The sequence below is a fragment of the Zeugodacus cucurbitae genome, chromosome X, assembly GCF_028554725.1.
Source record: "Zeugodacus cucurbitae isolate PBARC_wt_2022May chromosome X, idZeuCucr1.2, whole genome shotgun sequence".
Taxonomy (NCBI): Eukaryota; Metazoa; Arthropoda; class Insecta; order Diptera; family Tephritidae; genus Zeugodacus; species Zeugodacus cucurbitae.
In genome coordinates, this window is record NC_071672.1 from 27,776,047 (window position 1) to 27,794,127 (window position 18,081).

Sequence of the window (18,081 nt, forward strand, 5' to 3'; positions counted from 1 at the left end):
AGGTTTTACGCAGAACCTTCCTGTCACTAAATCGCTATTATAGAGATGTTTTGGAACATATATTATTCAAATAACTTATAGGTAGCGTTACATACGTTTAGGGTACTTCCTTTCAGTGTCGCTCAAATATTTTAAGTACCAGTTACAACCATTTAAAGATACAGGTGGAAAAGCATATTAGAACGAGTTTTCTATTGTGTATGTGTATGATTGGCGTTGTACCGTTTAGCCGGTTATAGCCGAATCGATGAGAGCGCGCCACTCGTCTCTTTCCTTCGCAGTTCGGCCCCAGTTGGAGATCCCAAGTGTAACCAGTTCGCTCTCCACCTGGTCCCTCCAACGGAGTGGAGGCCTTCCCCTTCCTCGGCTTCCTCCGGCGGGTACTGCATCGAACACTTTCACAGCTGGAGTGTTTTCGTCCAATCGGACAACATGACCTAGCCAGCGTAGCCGCTGCCGTTTTATTCGTTCATCGTTCCATCGTCTGCGGTATTCGCCGTTGCTAATGTTCTGAGGACCATAAATCTTGCGCAAAATTTTCCTCTCGAAAACGCCTACTGTCGTCTCATCTGATGTTGACATCGTCCAAGCTTCTGCACCATAAGGCAGGACGGAAATGATAAGCGAATTGTAGAGTTTGATTTTGGTTCGCCGAGAGAGGACTTTACTTTTCATTTGCCTACTCAGTCCAAAGTAGCACCTATTGGCAAGAGTGATTCTGCGCTGGATTTCGAGGCTGACATTGTTGGAGTTGTTAATACTGGTTCCCAGGTATACGAAATTATCTACGACTTCGAAGTAATGACTGTCAATAGTGACGTGGGAGCCAAGACGCGAATGCGCTGACTGTTTGCTTGATGACAGTGGATATTTCGTCTTGTCCTCATTCACCTCCAGACCCATTCGCTTCGCCTCCTTATCTATGCGGGAAAAAGCAGAACTAACGGCGCGGTTGTTGCTTCCGATGATATCAATATCATCGGCGTACGCCAGTAGCTGTGCACTCTTATAGAAGATTGTATCTTCTCTATTTAGCTCTGCAGCTCGTATTATTTTTTCCAGCATCAAGTTAGAGAAGTTACACGATAATGAGTCACCTTGTCTGAAACCTCTTTTGGTATCGAACGGCTCGGAGAGGTCCTTCCCAATCATGACGGAGCTTTTGGTGTTGCTGAACATCAACTTACACAGCCGTATTAGTTTTGCGGGGATACCAAATTCAGACATCGCGGCGTAAAGGCAGTTCCTTTTCGTGCTGTCGAAAGCAGCTTTAAAATCGACAAAAAGGTGGTGTGTGTCGATCCTCTTTTCACGGGTCATCTCCAAGATTTGGCGCATGGTGAATATCTGGTCAGTTGTCGATTTTACAGGTCTAAAGCCACACTGATAAGGTCCAATCAGTTTGTTGGCGGTGGGCTTTTGTCTTTCACACAGTACGCTAGGAGGCTTATCCCACGGTAATTGGCGCAGACCCTTTTATCCCTTTTTATGGATTGGGCAGAGCACACTGAGATTCCAATCGTCAGGTATGCTTTCTGCCGACCATATTCTGGAAAGAAGCTGTTCCATCTGTTCCATCGTCATCGATTGGAGAATCGGGTTCGCCTTCTCCTGGTGTTGTACTTTCACTGCCATTCAGCAGGTCGGAGAAGTGTTCCCTCCATAATCCCAGTATGCTCTGAACATCGCTTACCAGATTACCACCTTGGTCTCTACATGAGGATGCTCCGATCTTGAAACCTTCATTAAGTCGCTTCATTTTTTCATAAAATTTTCGAGCATTACCTCTGTCTGCCAGCTTCTCAAGCTCTTCGTACTCATGCATTTCGTCCTCTTTCTTTTTTTGTCTGCAGATGCGTCTCGCTTCCTCTTCAGCTCCTGCACGTGTTGTGGTCGTTTGCAACGTTGTGAGGTATGCAGTCTGTTTTCTCTCCGCGGCGAGACGGCATTCCTCATCGTACCAGCTTGTTTTTTGTCGATGCCGAAATGCAATTGTTTCATCTGCTGCGGTACGCAGTGAGTTTGAGATGCCGTTCCACAGTTCCCCGAGTTTTCTATTACAGTTGCTTTTTGGAAGGGTTTACTGTAGGCCTTATTTTGACAACCACCAAAATTTCTTCCTATTATAAGCCTAGCTTTGCAATTACAAAACTAAATTTATTGCCTGAAAGCCAATGGTTTTGCAAATTTCATATTATTTCTCTTGGTGCGCTTTAATTTTAACATTTTTGTTAAGTGCGTCTTTGCATTTTGAATTCACCGCTATATAAGTATGCACAGATTTTCTATAAAAGTATACTTTCATTAAGTATATGTGTTTATATACATACATATGTTGCATACTCTTAAGCGCATCTATTTGCTGAGTTGGTCACACTTTCGTGAGTAATATTTACATTAAAATACAATATTTTTTTAGATATTAAAAAAATTAACTATATTTAACTAAATTTAAATAAAGAAAAACTTGCTCAGTCGTATTTTGGACCCACCATGGAATACATTTCAGTTGAACAAAGTGTTAAGCGCACAGCTGGCTGTGTGCATGCCGCAGTAGTGTCGAAAATTAACGAGTCTGACAAATTAATAACCGTGGAATGGTACGAACGCGGTGAAACTAAAGGTAAAGAAGTCCAATTGGATGATATACTCTCTTTGAATCCGGAAATCCTGCATGATCCCGAACCGGAACAAAATGCCGCGCATGAACCGAAGAAACAAGTGACTGCGCCCATAAATCTTGCTGGCAATGCTACATAGGGCGCAATTGGACATCGCACAATTGCAGTGGTCGGCACGAGAGGAATTGTGACTGTGTAGGTGAGCACCTTCAGTTTTGAGAATGTTTTCCATTTTTTCGTAAAACATGAATTTTTGTGCTCATTTATTCATTTTGGTTATTTTAATATTAAAACAAATATATTAGATCACAAAAGCCTTAACTTTACTGTCTTTAAACGGCTTAAAACAATAAATATAATACATCATCAAACTATATTACATAATAGTAAGGCATTTCGCGCAGGGCACTTATGCATAGTGCCACATCCATCCGCGATTGCTGGTTCGACAACGACTGATCGACAGAGCGTAAGTGTACGTGTGATCTGAGTCAGCACAAATGCGCCAAGCAGTGCTGACCACTGCATCAATGCCACCAGTCTGCTCTCATCGTCCCCAATTTCTAAACGTTCTGTCTATTGGTAGGTCCATGTTTAGAGAACTAAAGAACGTCTGTCGGTTCGTCTGTCCGTGCATGCGATATCTTGAGTAAAATGTGAGATTCTTAATTAAACTTGGAACACATGTTCCTTGGCACCGTTAGAGGGTTGCTTTCAAAATCGGACCACTGCCACGCCCACAAAATGGCGAAAAGCGAAAACCTATAAAGTGTCATAACTAAGCCATAAATAAAGTGATATTTAAGCCACAAATACAAAATTGTTTGCAATTATCCTCTTTTAAGTGCCTTTTAATATTTTTTTTTATGAGTATTGTCAAAAAAAAAAATATGTATATGTACATAGTTTTGTAATGCTTTTAATACTCTCGCGACAAAGTTCCTATATAGAGTATTATAGTTTTGTTCACATAACGGTTGGTTGTATATCCTAAAACTAAACGAGTTAGATATAGGGTTATATATATACCAAAGTGATCAAGGTGACGAGTAAAGTTCAAATCCGGATGTCTGTCTGTCCGTCCGTCCGTGCAAGCTGTAACTTGAGTAGAAATTGAGATATCTTGATAAAACTTGGTAGACGTATTTCTTGGCATAAGAAGGTTAAGTTCGAAGATGAGTGTAATCGGAACACTGCCACGCCCACAAAATGGCAATAACCGAAAACATATGAAGAGGTATAACTAAGCCATAAATTAAGCTAGGGAAGTAAAATTTGGTATGAAGGATCACACTATGAAGGGACATACGTGGATGTAATGTTTGGTGGGCATGGTTGTGAAACGATTTGAACTATTTTCACAACATATCATTGGGAAGCCAGGAAGATATTATGAACCGAATTTCATTGAAATTGGTAGAGTAGTTCTTGAGACATGGTGTTTGACCCATAAATGGGCGACGCCATGTCCATTTTCCACTTTGTAAAAAAGTCTGAGTGCAACTTCTTTCTGCCATTTCTCCTTATAAAATTTAGTGTTTCCGTTAGTGAGTTCAACCTAATAATGTTCAACCTAACCTTTGTATGGGACGTGGTTATTATCCGATTTCAACTATTTGCATGGTGTGTGGTGGGGTACTTAAGGGAACCGACTGCAGAAAGTATGGTTTATATAGCTTTATTGGTTTGCGAGATATATATTATACAAAAAACGTGGCCTCGCCCACTTCCCCAAAAAAATTACACACAAAAATGCCCCTCCCAAATGTGATCCTCTGTACCAAATTTTAAATGCCTGGCATTTAAGCGGGAAAGGCACTTATGCAGAGGCTCTTAAGCGGGTAATTTTATATGTAAATTTAGAGATAAACCAACGATACCGCAAAATATTGTCACTTAAGCGCGAAAGACACTTAAAGGGGGGGAGGGGGTCACTTGAAAGGGGATCACTGTCTTCCAACTTATTTCAATTACTAACCAATGTTATCCAGACCGAGCGCATTTGCCTTAGTTTGTTTGTTATTGCTTTTACGTACGCAAGTGTCTCCTGCATTTTTCCACCATCTGTCATATAGCATCTGTATATCACCCTTTTCTTGCAGTTCCAGAATGGATAGCGAAATTTTATCGCGCCAAGGTGAACCTTTTGGTGTAGCGATACCATAACCTAGAATTTGTTTAGCAAATCAATACAAAAGGTTATCTTTGTGACTTATTATTTTTTTTAATAAAGTCTAAAGTTTTCAGTAATTGTTAGGTATGTATATACCGTAACTTACCTTTAGTATCTAGCAGGCCTCCGATTTGAGTTAGATTACAATCTCGCTGTACTATGTAATCAAGCATTGTGGATTCCATTAAAAACGCATAGTTACCTTGATTAACCCGTCTTATACCCTCTTCATAGGTGGAAGTCAAGGCGATGGATTTTTTATTTTCCATATTACGCCACATTTTCTTGTATGTCTCTATGATAGAGTCACGAAAAAATGTCATTGTAGAACCGCTTTCTAGCGTACCGTATGATATTTCTGTTTGGCTGGCTAAGTCCTCAGCATTTTCTATGGGCGTTATCATGCGCTCTACTGTCAGAAAGGCCGCCAAATTAGCGGTGTACGAGGCGATTATTATCAAGGTGAAGAACCACCATATAGCGCTGACTATTCTTGTCGATAGCGATTTCGGATTTATATCTGATCCTTGCTGCATCAATGTACCGATTGTAAACCAAAAACTGTTGGCCAATGTAAACTGGTTGGTAATTATAGGATTCTTTTTGTCGCAGGCATACTTATCGCGCCATTCTATTGGCGAAAGCTTTGCTACTATATAGATTGTAAAGGATACTAGAAAGTATGCCGCTAAAACGTATATCCATACATCGTACGCGAGTGGATTCATAAAAGAAAACAAACGAGAAGCCGGACTTGATGGAACCTAATTGAGGGTGGAATAATTATAAACGTGCATACATTTAAAAAAAAAAATTATCGCCTCCTCGCAAAACGGAGAGGATTATGAACAACTAATTACCTTAAACAAAATACTTATGCCCAAGTTCATAAATGGTTTGGTAAAATCGATTACACTTTCCCGTGCATAAGTAATAGTCATAGATCCAACGGCCAAATCGGCTTTCTGCAATGAAAAGAAAAACCCACAAGGAAAGTGCAAATACTAGGTCCGAATACCTCAGGGAAATTTATATTTGTGCACTGTTATTATACTCTCGCAACAAATGTTGCTAAAGAGAGTATTATAGTTTTGTTCACATAACGGTTGTTTGTAACACCCAAAACTAAACGAGTTAGATATAGGGTTATATATACCAAAGTGATCAGGGTGAAGAGTGGAGTTCAAATCCGAATGTCTGTCTGTCCGTCCGTCCGTCCGTCTGTGCAAGCTGTAACTTGAGTAAAAATTAAGATATCTTGATGAAACTTGGCACACTTATTTCTTGGCACCATAGGAAGGTTGCTTTCGAAAATGAGCAAAATCGGACCACTGCCACGCCCACAAAATGGCGAAAACCGAAAACACATAAAGTGCCATAACTAAGCCATAAATAAAGCTATGGAAATAAAATTTGGTATGAAGGATCGCACTATGAAGGGCATATTTGGATGTAATTGTTTTGGGGAAGTGGGCGTGGCCCTGCCCCCTACAAAATTTTGTATACATATCTCGCAAAATGAAAGAAATCGGATAATAACCACGCCCATCTCCCATACAAATGTTAGGTTGAAAATGACTAAAAGTGCGTTAACTCACTATCGAAACACGTCAGAAACACAGGAATTTACAGAATAAATACCAGAAAGAAGCTTAAAAGCAGCTGCAGAGCAGATTTTTTACAAAATGGAAAATGAGTGTGGCATCGCCCACCTATGGAAATCGGATGAAATCGGTTCACAACTACGACAACTTCCAATATAACTCAATTTTGAATTCAATCTGATTCCTCCACTTTAAAAGATATACATAAGGAACCAATGAAGATAGCGAAATAAAAGCTTACACAAATACTGTGATCCGTGGCATCACTTGTGAAAAATTTGTCGAAACCGGACTATAACTTTTCAATGCCCCTGATATCGAATATGCCTAATGGTAATTTTTAACCGAAAATATCGGTAAATCTCTCAGATATCTTAATTTAATTCAGAGAAAATCTTTTTCTTCTAATAGTGTGTCACTGTACCAGAAATGGTTAAAATCGGGTCACAACTCCCCTAGCTCTCATATACCTAATTATAGGATTTTCAAAAATACAATGGTCTTAAGAGCTTTTAAATCGGTTAATATGTGAAATATCTTAGTCAAATTATATGAGCATATAATCTTAGATATAATGTATGTTGGTAATGAAAATGAGCTTAATCGACTCAGCAGTTACCTCAGCCTATATACCATATATGATGATTTTAGCTTTTCTATTGACTTTATACCAAGTATATGGGTCAAATTGTGTGTTATCTTAATAAAACAAGTAAGGAAGGGATAAGTTCGGGTGTAACCGAACATTTTATACTCTCGCAATTTATTTATTTAACTTTATTTATGTTATATAATACACATTTTGACCCACATATTCGTCATATATAGTCCATAAAGTCCATTGAAAGTTGGAAACCATAATATTAGGTTAGAAGCACCGAGGCCCTCGTGTTCGATATATGGGGCCTTAAAAACCTAAAGTCCGATTTCGGCGATTTTTAGAATGGGGCTGCCACACTATAAACATGGTATTTTTGCAAAGCTCTGCACCGATATCTTCACTAGTGTTTACTTTATATATTGCAAAGTAAGCGATTCAGATAGTCTTCAAAGTTCTGGGGTATAGGAAGTAGGCGTGGTTGTGAAGCGATTTGGCCTTTTTTCACAACATATCATTGGGATGTAAGGAAACTATTATAAACCAAGTTTCATTGAAATCGGTCGAGTAGTTCCTGAGATATGGTTTTTGACCCATAAGTGGGCGACGCCACGCCCATTTTCCATTTTGTAAAAAAATCTGAGTGGAGCTTCCATCTGCCATTTCTTATGTGAAATTTAGTGTTCCTGACGTTTTTGGTTAGTGAGTTAACCCACTTATTGTAATTTTCAACCTAACCTTTGTATGGGAGGGGTGCGTGGCTATTATCCGATTTCTTTCATTTTTGGACTGTATAAGGAAATGGCTAAAACAAACGACGGCAGAATGTTTGGTATATATATTATATATCTGCGAGATATATACAAAAAACTTAGTAGGGGTCGGGGCCACGCCCACTTCCCCAAAAAAAAATACATCCAAATATAACCCATTATAGTGCGATCCTTCATACAAAATTTTATTTCCATAGCTTTATTTATGGCTTAGTTATGGCACTTTATGTGTTTTCGGTTTTCGCCATTTTGTGGGCGTGGCAGTGGTCCGATTTTGCTCATTTTCGAAAGCAACCTTCCTATGGTGCCAAGAAATAAGTATGCCAAGTTTCATCAAGATATCTTAATTTTTACTCAAGTTACAGCTTGCACAGACGGACGGACAGACAGACATTCGGATTTGAACTCCACTCTTCACTCTGATCACTTTGGTATATATAACCCTATATCTAACTCGTTTAGTTTTGGGTGTTACAAACAACCGTTATGTGAACAAAACTATAATACTCTCTTAAGCAACTTTTGTTGCGAGAGTATAAATATAGCATAAATTGCGAGAGTATGAAATGTTCGGTTGCCCCGAACTTAGCCTTTCCTTACATGTTTTTCTTTGGCTTTCTTGATTTATTAAAATCCTAAAATATTAAGTCTTCTGTCCACCTTATAAAACACAGTTTGATTCATATTTGAGTGAACCAATCATTCCTCACGATGATATTAAGTCTAGTATAAAGAACTTTACTATTTTTGGGAGTCTATTTTTAAAAATTTTTCTTGAGATGAATTTTTATAATCATCATCTTTCGCCATAGACAGGAACAGGTGATAATCATTTGGCACTGGTCTGGAATATGAGGTGCATGCAAAAGAATATATAAAAAAGCTATATTGCTGACGTAGCAGCTTGTTTTAAGAAAATACTTATTTTTCCTATCTACATATATATTGTGTAAATAAGTTATATAGTTTAGAATATTAATTGAATTAATAACAACCTTCATTTTTACATATGTACAGATTTTTTACTTATTTTGTGATTTTATTTGTTTTTGTTTTTCTTTTGTTTTGCATCGGCATCGGCTTCGGCCAATAACACTGGATCACAAATTTGAATTTGTTTTTTGTTCCACGGATGCCACTATCCAATTTGTATGTGAAATGGCTCGCTGATTTCAAAAATCTAGTAAATTTTTTTTTATGGATACGTTTTTGAGATATTTGCAATTTACCATTATTCGACAAAAAAAGGTGTCTTTATTTAATCATGTATATCCACTGACCAGTTGAGCAATCTTACTGAAAATTATAGAAAATAAAAGTGAATGAAATTTCCTAAAAATATTGTCTACTCCATTTTTCCATAGGCCTTATAATTTCTGAGAAATTGATTAATCACTTCGTGTTTTTTAATTTGTTTTATGAAAAAATAAAAAAAAAATAAACTTTGGCAAGAAAAAAATTTTAAAACAAAAGATATTTTTTAAATTTTTTTTATTTTATATGAAGTCCTGTTTCTTCATAAAAAACTAAGCTACCAACAACATAAATCCATGGATAAATAGGAAAGTTGTAAATGATCAAATAAATATATCCAAGTCGCGCAAAGTCAATGTATACGTATATGCGTATGTAGTGTGTAAAGAAGGGGTGGGATATCTAGCTATGCGCTGTTTCTGTTAAGTTAAAAGTCAATTTTCATGTCGTTTTTAGTTTTTAGTTTTTATAAACTCATTTATTTATATATTAGTAATATATGTATATTACAACAATGTGTTAGTTTTGTCTTAAGTTGATGTTCTTACATTATCATCATATCATAATCATATGATTGACCAAACTCTTTGAATAATCCTAGAATGTCTTTGCAATAGCATACATTGTCTTCATTCGTATAGTGTTTGGCAAATGGTTCGTGACGATTTCTATAATATGTCACCTTAACATGGGGTGACACGAATTGAAATTGTTGCATACGAGAGGCATGTAGCTCAGCTTTTTCCTAGGATCATTCCAATTCTCTAATCCAATTGTTCAAATATCATTGAACATGCATTCTTTTATGCCTTAGCAAATTCGAGGAGCTACATATAAAACATAAATTTGTATGCATAAATAAACACATAAATATATATGCATTAATATGCAACAAACATACATTATATGTTGCACGCATACATGCAACACACATACATTTATATGAGGCACGCATGCATCTATATGCAACACGCATGCACTCAACTACTAATAAATAAACATATTTATATGTATGCACAAGATAACCTATTGGTTATAAAAATACATTGGGGCAATTGCTTGTGTGCATTTGAAATAACCCCTTATCGTGCAACATATAAAATATAGATATAGACATACACACATACACATATAATTAGTTCTTAAGATAATTCTAAAATTTGTATATAAGTAAGTAAAAAACCAAAATAAAACTAGAATGAAATAATTTCTCAATAAGGCTAGACTATCACTTATTTTCGCCCACCAGCGGTAAGAAATATTTGACATAGCTAGTTTTAACATTTGAGAATGAATTAAATTCTCACTCAATGCAAGTCTATCATTGCCCCCCACCAGCGGTAAGGTTTGTTAGAAACTACATTGATTTATAAAAATTGGTAGGCCGGATGTTTTTTACACCAATCGTTTAGTTGCGCTTGTGATAGAACGTTTCTCTTGTTTTCCATTAAAAATTCATTACAACTTGATTTCCCATATTCAGATGATCCTTCAGATACAGCTGTTGACAACGAAACTGGATACGCAACTTCAGCTGAATGTGGAACTGGCAATTAAACGGTAGGTACGTTAGCATAAATCACTTTTCTTGATTTTCCAAAGCCAAGTACTTTTGTCATACAAATATAACAATCTTCTGAGTGGCATGAAGGTTCTCGCCATATCATTAGTACATTAAATTTCATGTTTCGCCTGCAAAAGAAAAAAAATAAAAATTACTATTAAATAAAAATAAGCATAGTTTCATAATTTTAATACGTACTTTGTTGATCCTGATTCCCATTGAACCAATATTATTCGACACAAGGAACACAAAATATTCGGAGTCCATGGTTTATCAATATTTTTAGGATCAATACCAAAATATTTTGAATATATAGATTGGATCGAATCTCTAAACTGCCTCCGATGCCGTACAAGAGTATATTCACCGCATATGTAACAGAACATATCCGGATCGTTGGTACACTCAAATTCTCGAGTACGTTTACTCATTTTATTTTGAAAAATAGCTCACGGTTTTTTATATTGTAATTATAAACTGGAACCAGCGAGCCTTACAGATATTATGCACTTTCAAGGGGCATTTATCCTTATATATAGCTTGATCGCGAAAAAATAAAAAAAGACAAAACCTACCTAAACAAAAAAGTTCCTTCATATTAACGAGCCGGGAAAAGAAAATACTGCCTGCTGTTGATGTTGGCCTTAAAAAAATTAATGAATTTACCAAGATATATGTGTGTGCATGTAGGTATGCATGTTTGAATTAAATTTATTTGCATTAGGAATTTTCCGCAACTAATTCGAAAATCTGCCTGCATACCTACACACATCTTAAGCAAATTAACATGACAGGGGTTTCGAACCTGACACCTCTTGCTTTCGATGCAAACTACCTACTACAACAGTATTTGAGTATTACTGTTCTAAAAGTATTATATGATTTTTTTTAAACGAATATCACTATTAGTTTATTCTAATGATATTCGAAAACAATCCCACCCCTACATTACACACTACATACGCATATATGTACGTATACATTGACTTTGCGCGACTTGGATATATTTATTTGATCATGTACAACTTTCCTATTTATCCATGGATTTTGTTCGTTGGTAGCTTAGTTTTTTATAAAGAAACAGGACTTCATATAAAATAAAAAAAATTTAAAAAATATCTTCTGTTTTAAAATTTTTTTTTGCCAAAGTTTATTATACTCTCGCAACAAAAGTTGCTACGAGAGTATTATAGTTTTGTTCACATAACGGTTGTTTGTAACACATAAAACTAAAAGAGTTAGATATAGAGTCATATATACCAAAGTGATCAGGATGACGAGTAGATTTGAAATCCGGATGTCTGTCCGTCCGTCCGTCTGTCCGTCTGCGCAAGCTGTAACTTGAGTAAAAATTAAGATATCTTGACGAAACTTGGCACAAATATTCCTTGGCACCATAAGAAGATCAAGTTCGAAAATGGGCAGAATCGGACCATTGCCACGCCCACAAAATGGCGAAAACCAAAACACATAAAGTGTTATAACTAAGCCATAAATGAAGATATAAAAGTAAAATTTGGAATAAAGGATCGCACTAGGAGGGGGCATATTTGGATGTAATTTTTTTGGCGAAGTGGGCGTGGCCCCGCCCACAAATCGGTTATTTGTATTTAACTCGCAAACTAATAAAGCTATATAAACCAAACTTTCTGCAGTCGGGTCTCTTACATACCCCACCACACACCATGAAAATAGTTGAAATCGGATAATAACCACGCCCACCTCCCATACAAAGGTTAGGTTGAAAATTACTAAAAGTGGGTTAACTAACTAACGAAAAACGTCAGAAACACTAAATTTTGCAGAAGAAATAGCAGAAGGAAGCTGTACTCAGATTTTTTTACAAAATGGAAAATGGGCGTGGCATCGCCCACTTATGGGTCAAAAACCATATCTCAGGAACTACTCGACCGATTCGAATGAAATTCGGTATATAATATTTTCTTGACACCCTGATAACACGGGCAAAAAATGGGCGAAATTGGTTCACTACCACTACTACTTTCCTTATAACTCAATTTTGAAGCCCATCTTATTCCTTTACTTTATAATGTAAACATAAGGAACCAATGAAGATATCGGAATAAAACTTTACACAATTAGTGCATATCATCTCTGGCACTTTCGTAAATATGGGTAAATCTCTCAGATATCTCAATTTAATTCAGAGGAAATTGTTTTCTTCTAATAGTGTGTCTCTGTTCCAAAAATTATTAAAATCGGGTCATAACATTTCCATATACCTCATTGTAGGTTTTTCAAAAGTATCTTCTCCTAGCTCCCATATACCTAATAATAGGTTTTTCAAAAATACGGTGAGCTTTATTCCGCATATATGTATTGGTTAAATTTCTTCAATAAATTGCGAGAATTGCGTTCATGGTACATTTTTGCTGTAAACCAGTGTAATAGGGTATCGGTCGGACACTAACTGAAACGTTTATCTTCGCCCATTCCTCCTCAATGTCTTGTTTTAGCTGTCATACTGCTTTGTGCAGCTAAAAATGTTGCGGAAATTATGTCCCAAAAATTCTTTATTGAATTGAGATCTAGACTTAATGACGGACACCGAAGTTAGGGAATATAACGCGACTCAAAAAAGGCTATAGTATACCCTGCGATATGGATAAGCGCTTTATCCTGCTGGAACATCCAGTTGTCGCCATGATATGCTTTAGCAAACGTGATAAATTCACTGTCAAGTAATTCCATATATATTTTGCTTTCTTACGACTTGGGACAAGGCAAATGGAAGACTTCTCTTTGGCACTAAGAGCAGCCTACATCAGTAGAGATCCACCGCCATGTTTGCTCTTATAGTACGTATGGTGAGCGTGTCGTAGATCCAATATTCATGATCCATCTAAATTAAATGTTTTCTCATCACTAAATATCAAATTTTGAAACTCTACTTCTTAGAATTTGTATATATATATTTGTATTTGATCTTATAAGCGCGGTTTGGACACTTTGGATTCATATTTAAGTCTTAAGTCTCCTTAGAAAATTTGTTGCTCACGTTGTCTTGGCACTTATAGACCAAATACCGCTTTAATTTGGAGCAGCTCACCATGTCCTGAGTTGCCAACTTGCGAACATGCCATTTGGTACGTTCATTTATCGAAGATTTTGGTCCAGTACGCTTAGGTTTTTGGTTCCCTCGGGGTTTCTAAAAAGTTTCATATGGTTTTTCGATGCCACATTACTTCAGCAGTATTTACATATTTTTTTAAAACATCTGTGTTCATAATCTCAATCTTGATCTGTTCGTCAGATGAAATTCGGTTCCAAGTGGCATTTTTATACATTTATATACAGACATATAATTACATTCTCGTTAGTAATTTTTATACTCTCGCAACAAAAGTTGCTAGGAGAGTATTATAGTTTTGTCCACATAACGGTTGTTTGTAAGTCCCAAAACTAAACGAGTTAGATATAGGGTTATATATACCAAAGTGATCAGGGTGACGAGTAAAGTTCAAATCCGGATGTCTGTCTGTCCGTCCGTGCAAGCTGTAACTTGAGTAAAAATTGAGATATCTTAATGAAACTTGGAACACGTGTTTCTTGGCACCATAAGAAGGTTATGTTCGAAGATGGGCGGAATCGGACCACAGCCACGGCCACAAAATGGCGATAACCAAAAACACATATAGAGCTATAACTAAGCCATAAATAAATTTATAAAAATAAAATTTGGAACATAGGCTCGCATTAGGGAGGGGCACATTTGAATGTAATTTTTTTGGAAAAGTGGGCGTGACCCCGGCCCCAAATAGGTTTTTTTGTATATATCTTGCAAACCAATAAAGATATAAACAAAACTTTCTGCAGTCGTTTCTTTCAACCGTTTCCTTATACAGTCCAAAAATGAAAGAAATCGGATAATAACCACGCCCACCTCCCATACAAAGGTTAGGTTGAAAATGACTAAAAGTGAGTTAGCTCACTAACGAGAAACGTCAGAAACACCAAATTTTACATAAGAAATGGCAGAAGGAAGCGGCACTGAGATATTTTTACAAAATGGAAAATGGGCGTGGCGTCGCCCACTTATGGGTCAAAAACCATATCTCAAGAAGTACTCGACAGATTTCAATGAAATTCGGTATATAATATTTTCTTGACACCCTGATGACACAGGTGGAGTTCACAACTACGCCTACTTCCCACATAACTCAATTTTGAATCCTTCTGTTTCGTTCACTTTATAATGTATACATAAGGAACCGATAAAGATAGCGAAATAAAACTTTACACAAATACTGTGTTTGAGCTGAGACATCACTTGTGAAAAAATTGTCAAAATCGAACCATGACTTTTCAAGGCCCCTGATATCAAACATGAAGAACTCAGTGCCTAAGGGTAATTTTTCACCGAAAATATAGGTAAATCTCTAAATAAATTGCGAGAGTATAAAATGTTCGGTTGCACCCGAACTTAGCCTTTCCTTACTTGTTATAATTCCAATAGTCGAGATGTTGACACCACGATCGCCAAAAAAACAAAGACATTGTTCAAATAACATTGAACATGCATTCTTTTTAGTCTTAGCAAAGCCGAGGAGCTATGAAACATAAATATGTATATATAAATAAACAGATAAGATATATGCATTAACATGCAACAAACATACATTTATATGTGTCATGCATACATGCAACACACATACATTTATATGAGGCACGCATGCACCTATATTCAACACGCATGCACTCAACTATTAATAAACAAACATATTTATATGTATGCACAAGATAAGCTTTTGTTTATAAAATACATTTGGGCAATTGCTTGTGTGCATTTGAAATAACGCCTTATCGTGGAACATATAAAATGTAGATATAGACATACACACATGCATATATAACTAGCTACTTAAGATATATTTAAAAATTGTATTTAAGCGATGACAAAATGAAAATAAAACTAGAATGAAATAAATTCTCACTAAGGCTAGACTATCAATTATTTTCCCCCACCAGTGGTAAGAAATATTTGACACAGCTAGTCTTAACATTTGGTCTTATCGAGCCTATAAAAGAGCTCAGCCAAATTAAAAAAGCCCTGCTATTTATAAAAATACAGACAAAATTAAAAAGGAAAATTCCTTAAATATAAAAACAATAATTGTAAGACGGGTGTATGTTCCCGCGTATTAAACTGAACACATAAGCCGTTTTAGCAAGAAACTAAACGCAGTGATCTAACTGCCATCCAAAGGAATATTCATCGGCTGTGAATCGAGGCACAGCAAGGTCAACAAGGCGACCAAATCAATATACCTCCAACGATTCCTTTGGAGAATACCAGCAGTTACTCATATAGGAGAAGAGGAAAAGTAATCAAAATGGGGATAAAAAGAAAAAAATTCTAGAAGCCCAAGCAGATTTGTCCGAAAAAGTGTTGTACACTGCCAACACTATAACAGGAAAACCACTAAGGAAGCAAAAAGTGGAAGATGTCATCAAAACTCGTGGGAAATACCAGAAAGAGTTCGATGCCAATCATGAAAAACTGATGGCAGATGGTATTGGTATGGAAGACAAGTTCATAAAAGAAGTCTACAACAACACCATAACTAAAATAGAAGACATTGTCACTGCTTTAAAAATGGGTAATGCAGAAGACATGTCTTTAATAGAAAAAGAAAAAACAATTAAAGAAGTTCAATTACAAGCGAAGCACCTTGATCTGGATCGCAAAACGTCCACCTTCATGAGGAAAATTTAAACGTTCAGAAACAAAATGGTAAATCTAAGTTTAGAATTAACCATAACGAATCATCAAATAAAATATTTGGAATCAATATACAACGATATTGAAAATATGAAAAACAAATTAGATTATATATTATATTATACGAAAAAGTATGTGAAGAATATTATGAAGGCCTGCAAAATTATGAAAGAAAACTACAAAAAGAGCAGCCTAACATTTCTTACCGCCCTAACTTGGAATTAGAAAAATTAAAGATTCCAGTCTTCTATGGCGATATCAAAGAATGGGCAAACTTTTATAACGTGTTCCAAGATATGGTACATAATAACGAGCAGTTATCAAGCTCAGAAAAAATGCTACGTCTTCGTCTTTCGTTCAAAGGCGAAGCTGCGCGATTAATACAACATCTGCAAGTTTCAACTAGAAATTATGAAGCAGCATGGAGTCTACTTAAGCAAAGGTATGACAATAGAATTCTGTTCCCAACACAGTGGGACAGAATATTGGATCAACCAAATATAAATAGTGACAATGCTGAAAGCGTAAGACAATTACTAGATACTACGAATGAGTGTCTTAACGCAATAGAGTCACTAGGAATAAGTACTGAAGAAGCTGATCCCTTTATTGCACGTATTATTATCCGTAAATTAGACAAAGAAGGACTAAAATTATACGAGCAAACAGTAAAAAAGACGAGAGAAATACAACAATTATCCGATATAAGAGATTTTTTGGATCAACACTTTCAAACATTGAAAGCAGTAGCTGATAAAGAACAATTTTACAGCCAGCAGATGTGTGTCTATTGTAAAATTGTTGGTCACACATTAGCGCAATGCAAAAGATTTAGAAGTATATCAACTAATGATAGGCTTAAATATGTAAAAGACAACAAAGTCTGCCAAAGGTGCCTAAATCAATCTGGGCAGAAATTTGCTACAGCAAAATCAATTGCAAGAGATGTTCTAGAAACCATCATGACATTTTACATAACGAAACCGAGGAGAGCAAAAAAGCTATGTCCACAAAAACTACTTCATAAGCGGTTATTCTAGCCACAGCTCAAATAAGAGCAAAGATAGCAGGTGGAGATTATATATTGCTAAGCGCTCTTATAGATCAAGGATCGCAAATAACCACAATATCCGAAGAAGCAGCACAGATATTAAAGTTGCCGAGGATGTAAACAAAAACAAAACTATATGGTTTAAGTGACGCTGTAGTAGGCGAATCAAAAGCTACAATTGAGGTTGAAATTAAACCAAGATTTTTAAGTAATCATAAAGAAAAGGTAAATGCCGTAGGTTTACCAATTTTAACCAGCGCACAACCGGATCTCTCATTTAATTACAACTTCAAAATATGGGAAAAATATACGTTTGCTGATCCGTTATTCAACAAATCACACAGAATTGATATGGTAATTGGCGGAGATGTATTTAGCAGTATAATTGAAAGCGGATTTAAAAAAGATCACGGTGTTCTTGGCCAAGCGACAAAATTCGGCTGGATATTATCTGGCATAATAAAGGAAAAAGTTACTGGCAAAATAACGACAGCGGTAACTAATTTGGAACGATTTTGGGAACCCGAAGACATATCAACTTGTGAAGATATAAAGGAAGATGACACCACCTTAAAGCAGTTCGAAGAAACTACCAAAAGAGATGCAGATGGCAGATTTATTGTGGAAATTCCATTCAAAAAAAGAACTAGGAGAATCGCGTAAGCAAGCAGTAGCGCGTCTAATATCAATGGAAAATAAA

General features: G+C 36.3%; 1 protein-coding gene across 3 annotated transcripts in view; it reads right to left on the reverse strand.

The window, feature by feature from the left end:
- LOC105219487 (glutamate receptor ionotropic, kainate 2) overlaps positions 1-18,081 on the reverse strand; it is a 79,056-nt gene that overhangs the window by 45,314 nt on the left and 15,661 nt on the right. For all 3 annotated transcript variants that reach the window (XM_054235473.1, XM_054235474.1, XM_054235472.1), the window contains exons 10-12: positions 5,655-5,759; positions 4,901-5,558; positions 4,600-4,788 (exon numbers count right to left, since the gene is read on the reverse strand). In XM_054235473.1, coding sequence (XP_054091448.1) covers positions 4,600-4,788; positions 4,901-5,558; positions 5,655-5,759 — 952 coding nt within the window. The remainder of the gene's footprint in view (positions 1-4,599; positions 4,789-4,900; positions 5,559-5,654; positions 5,760-18,081) is intronic.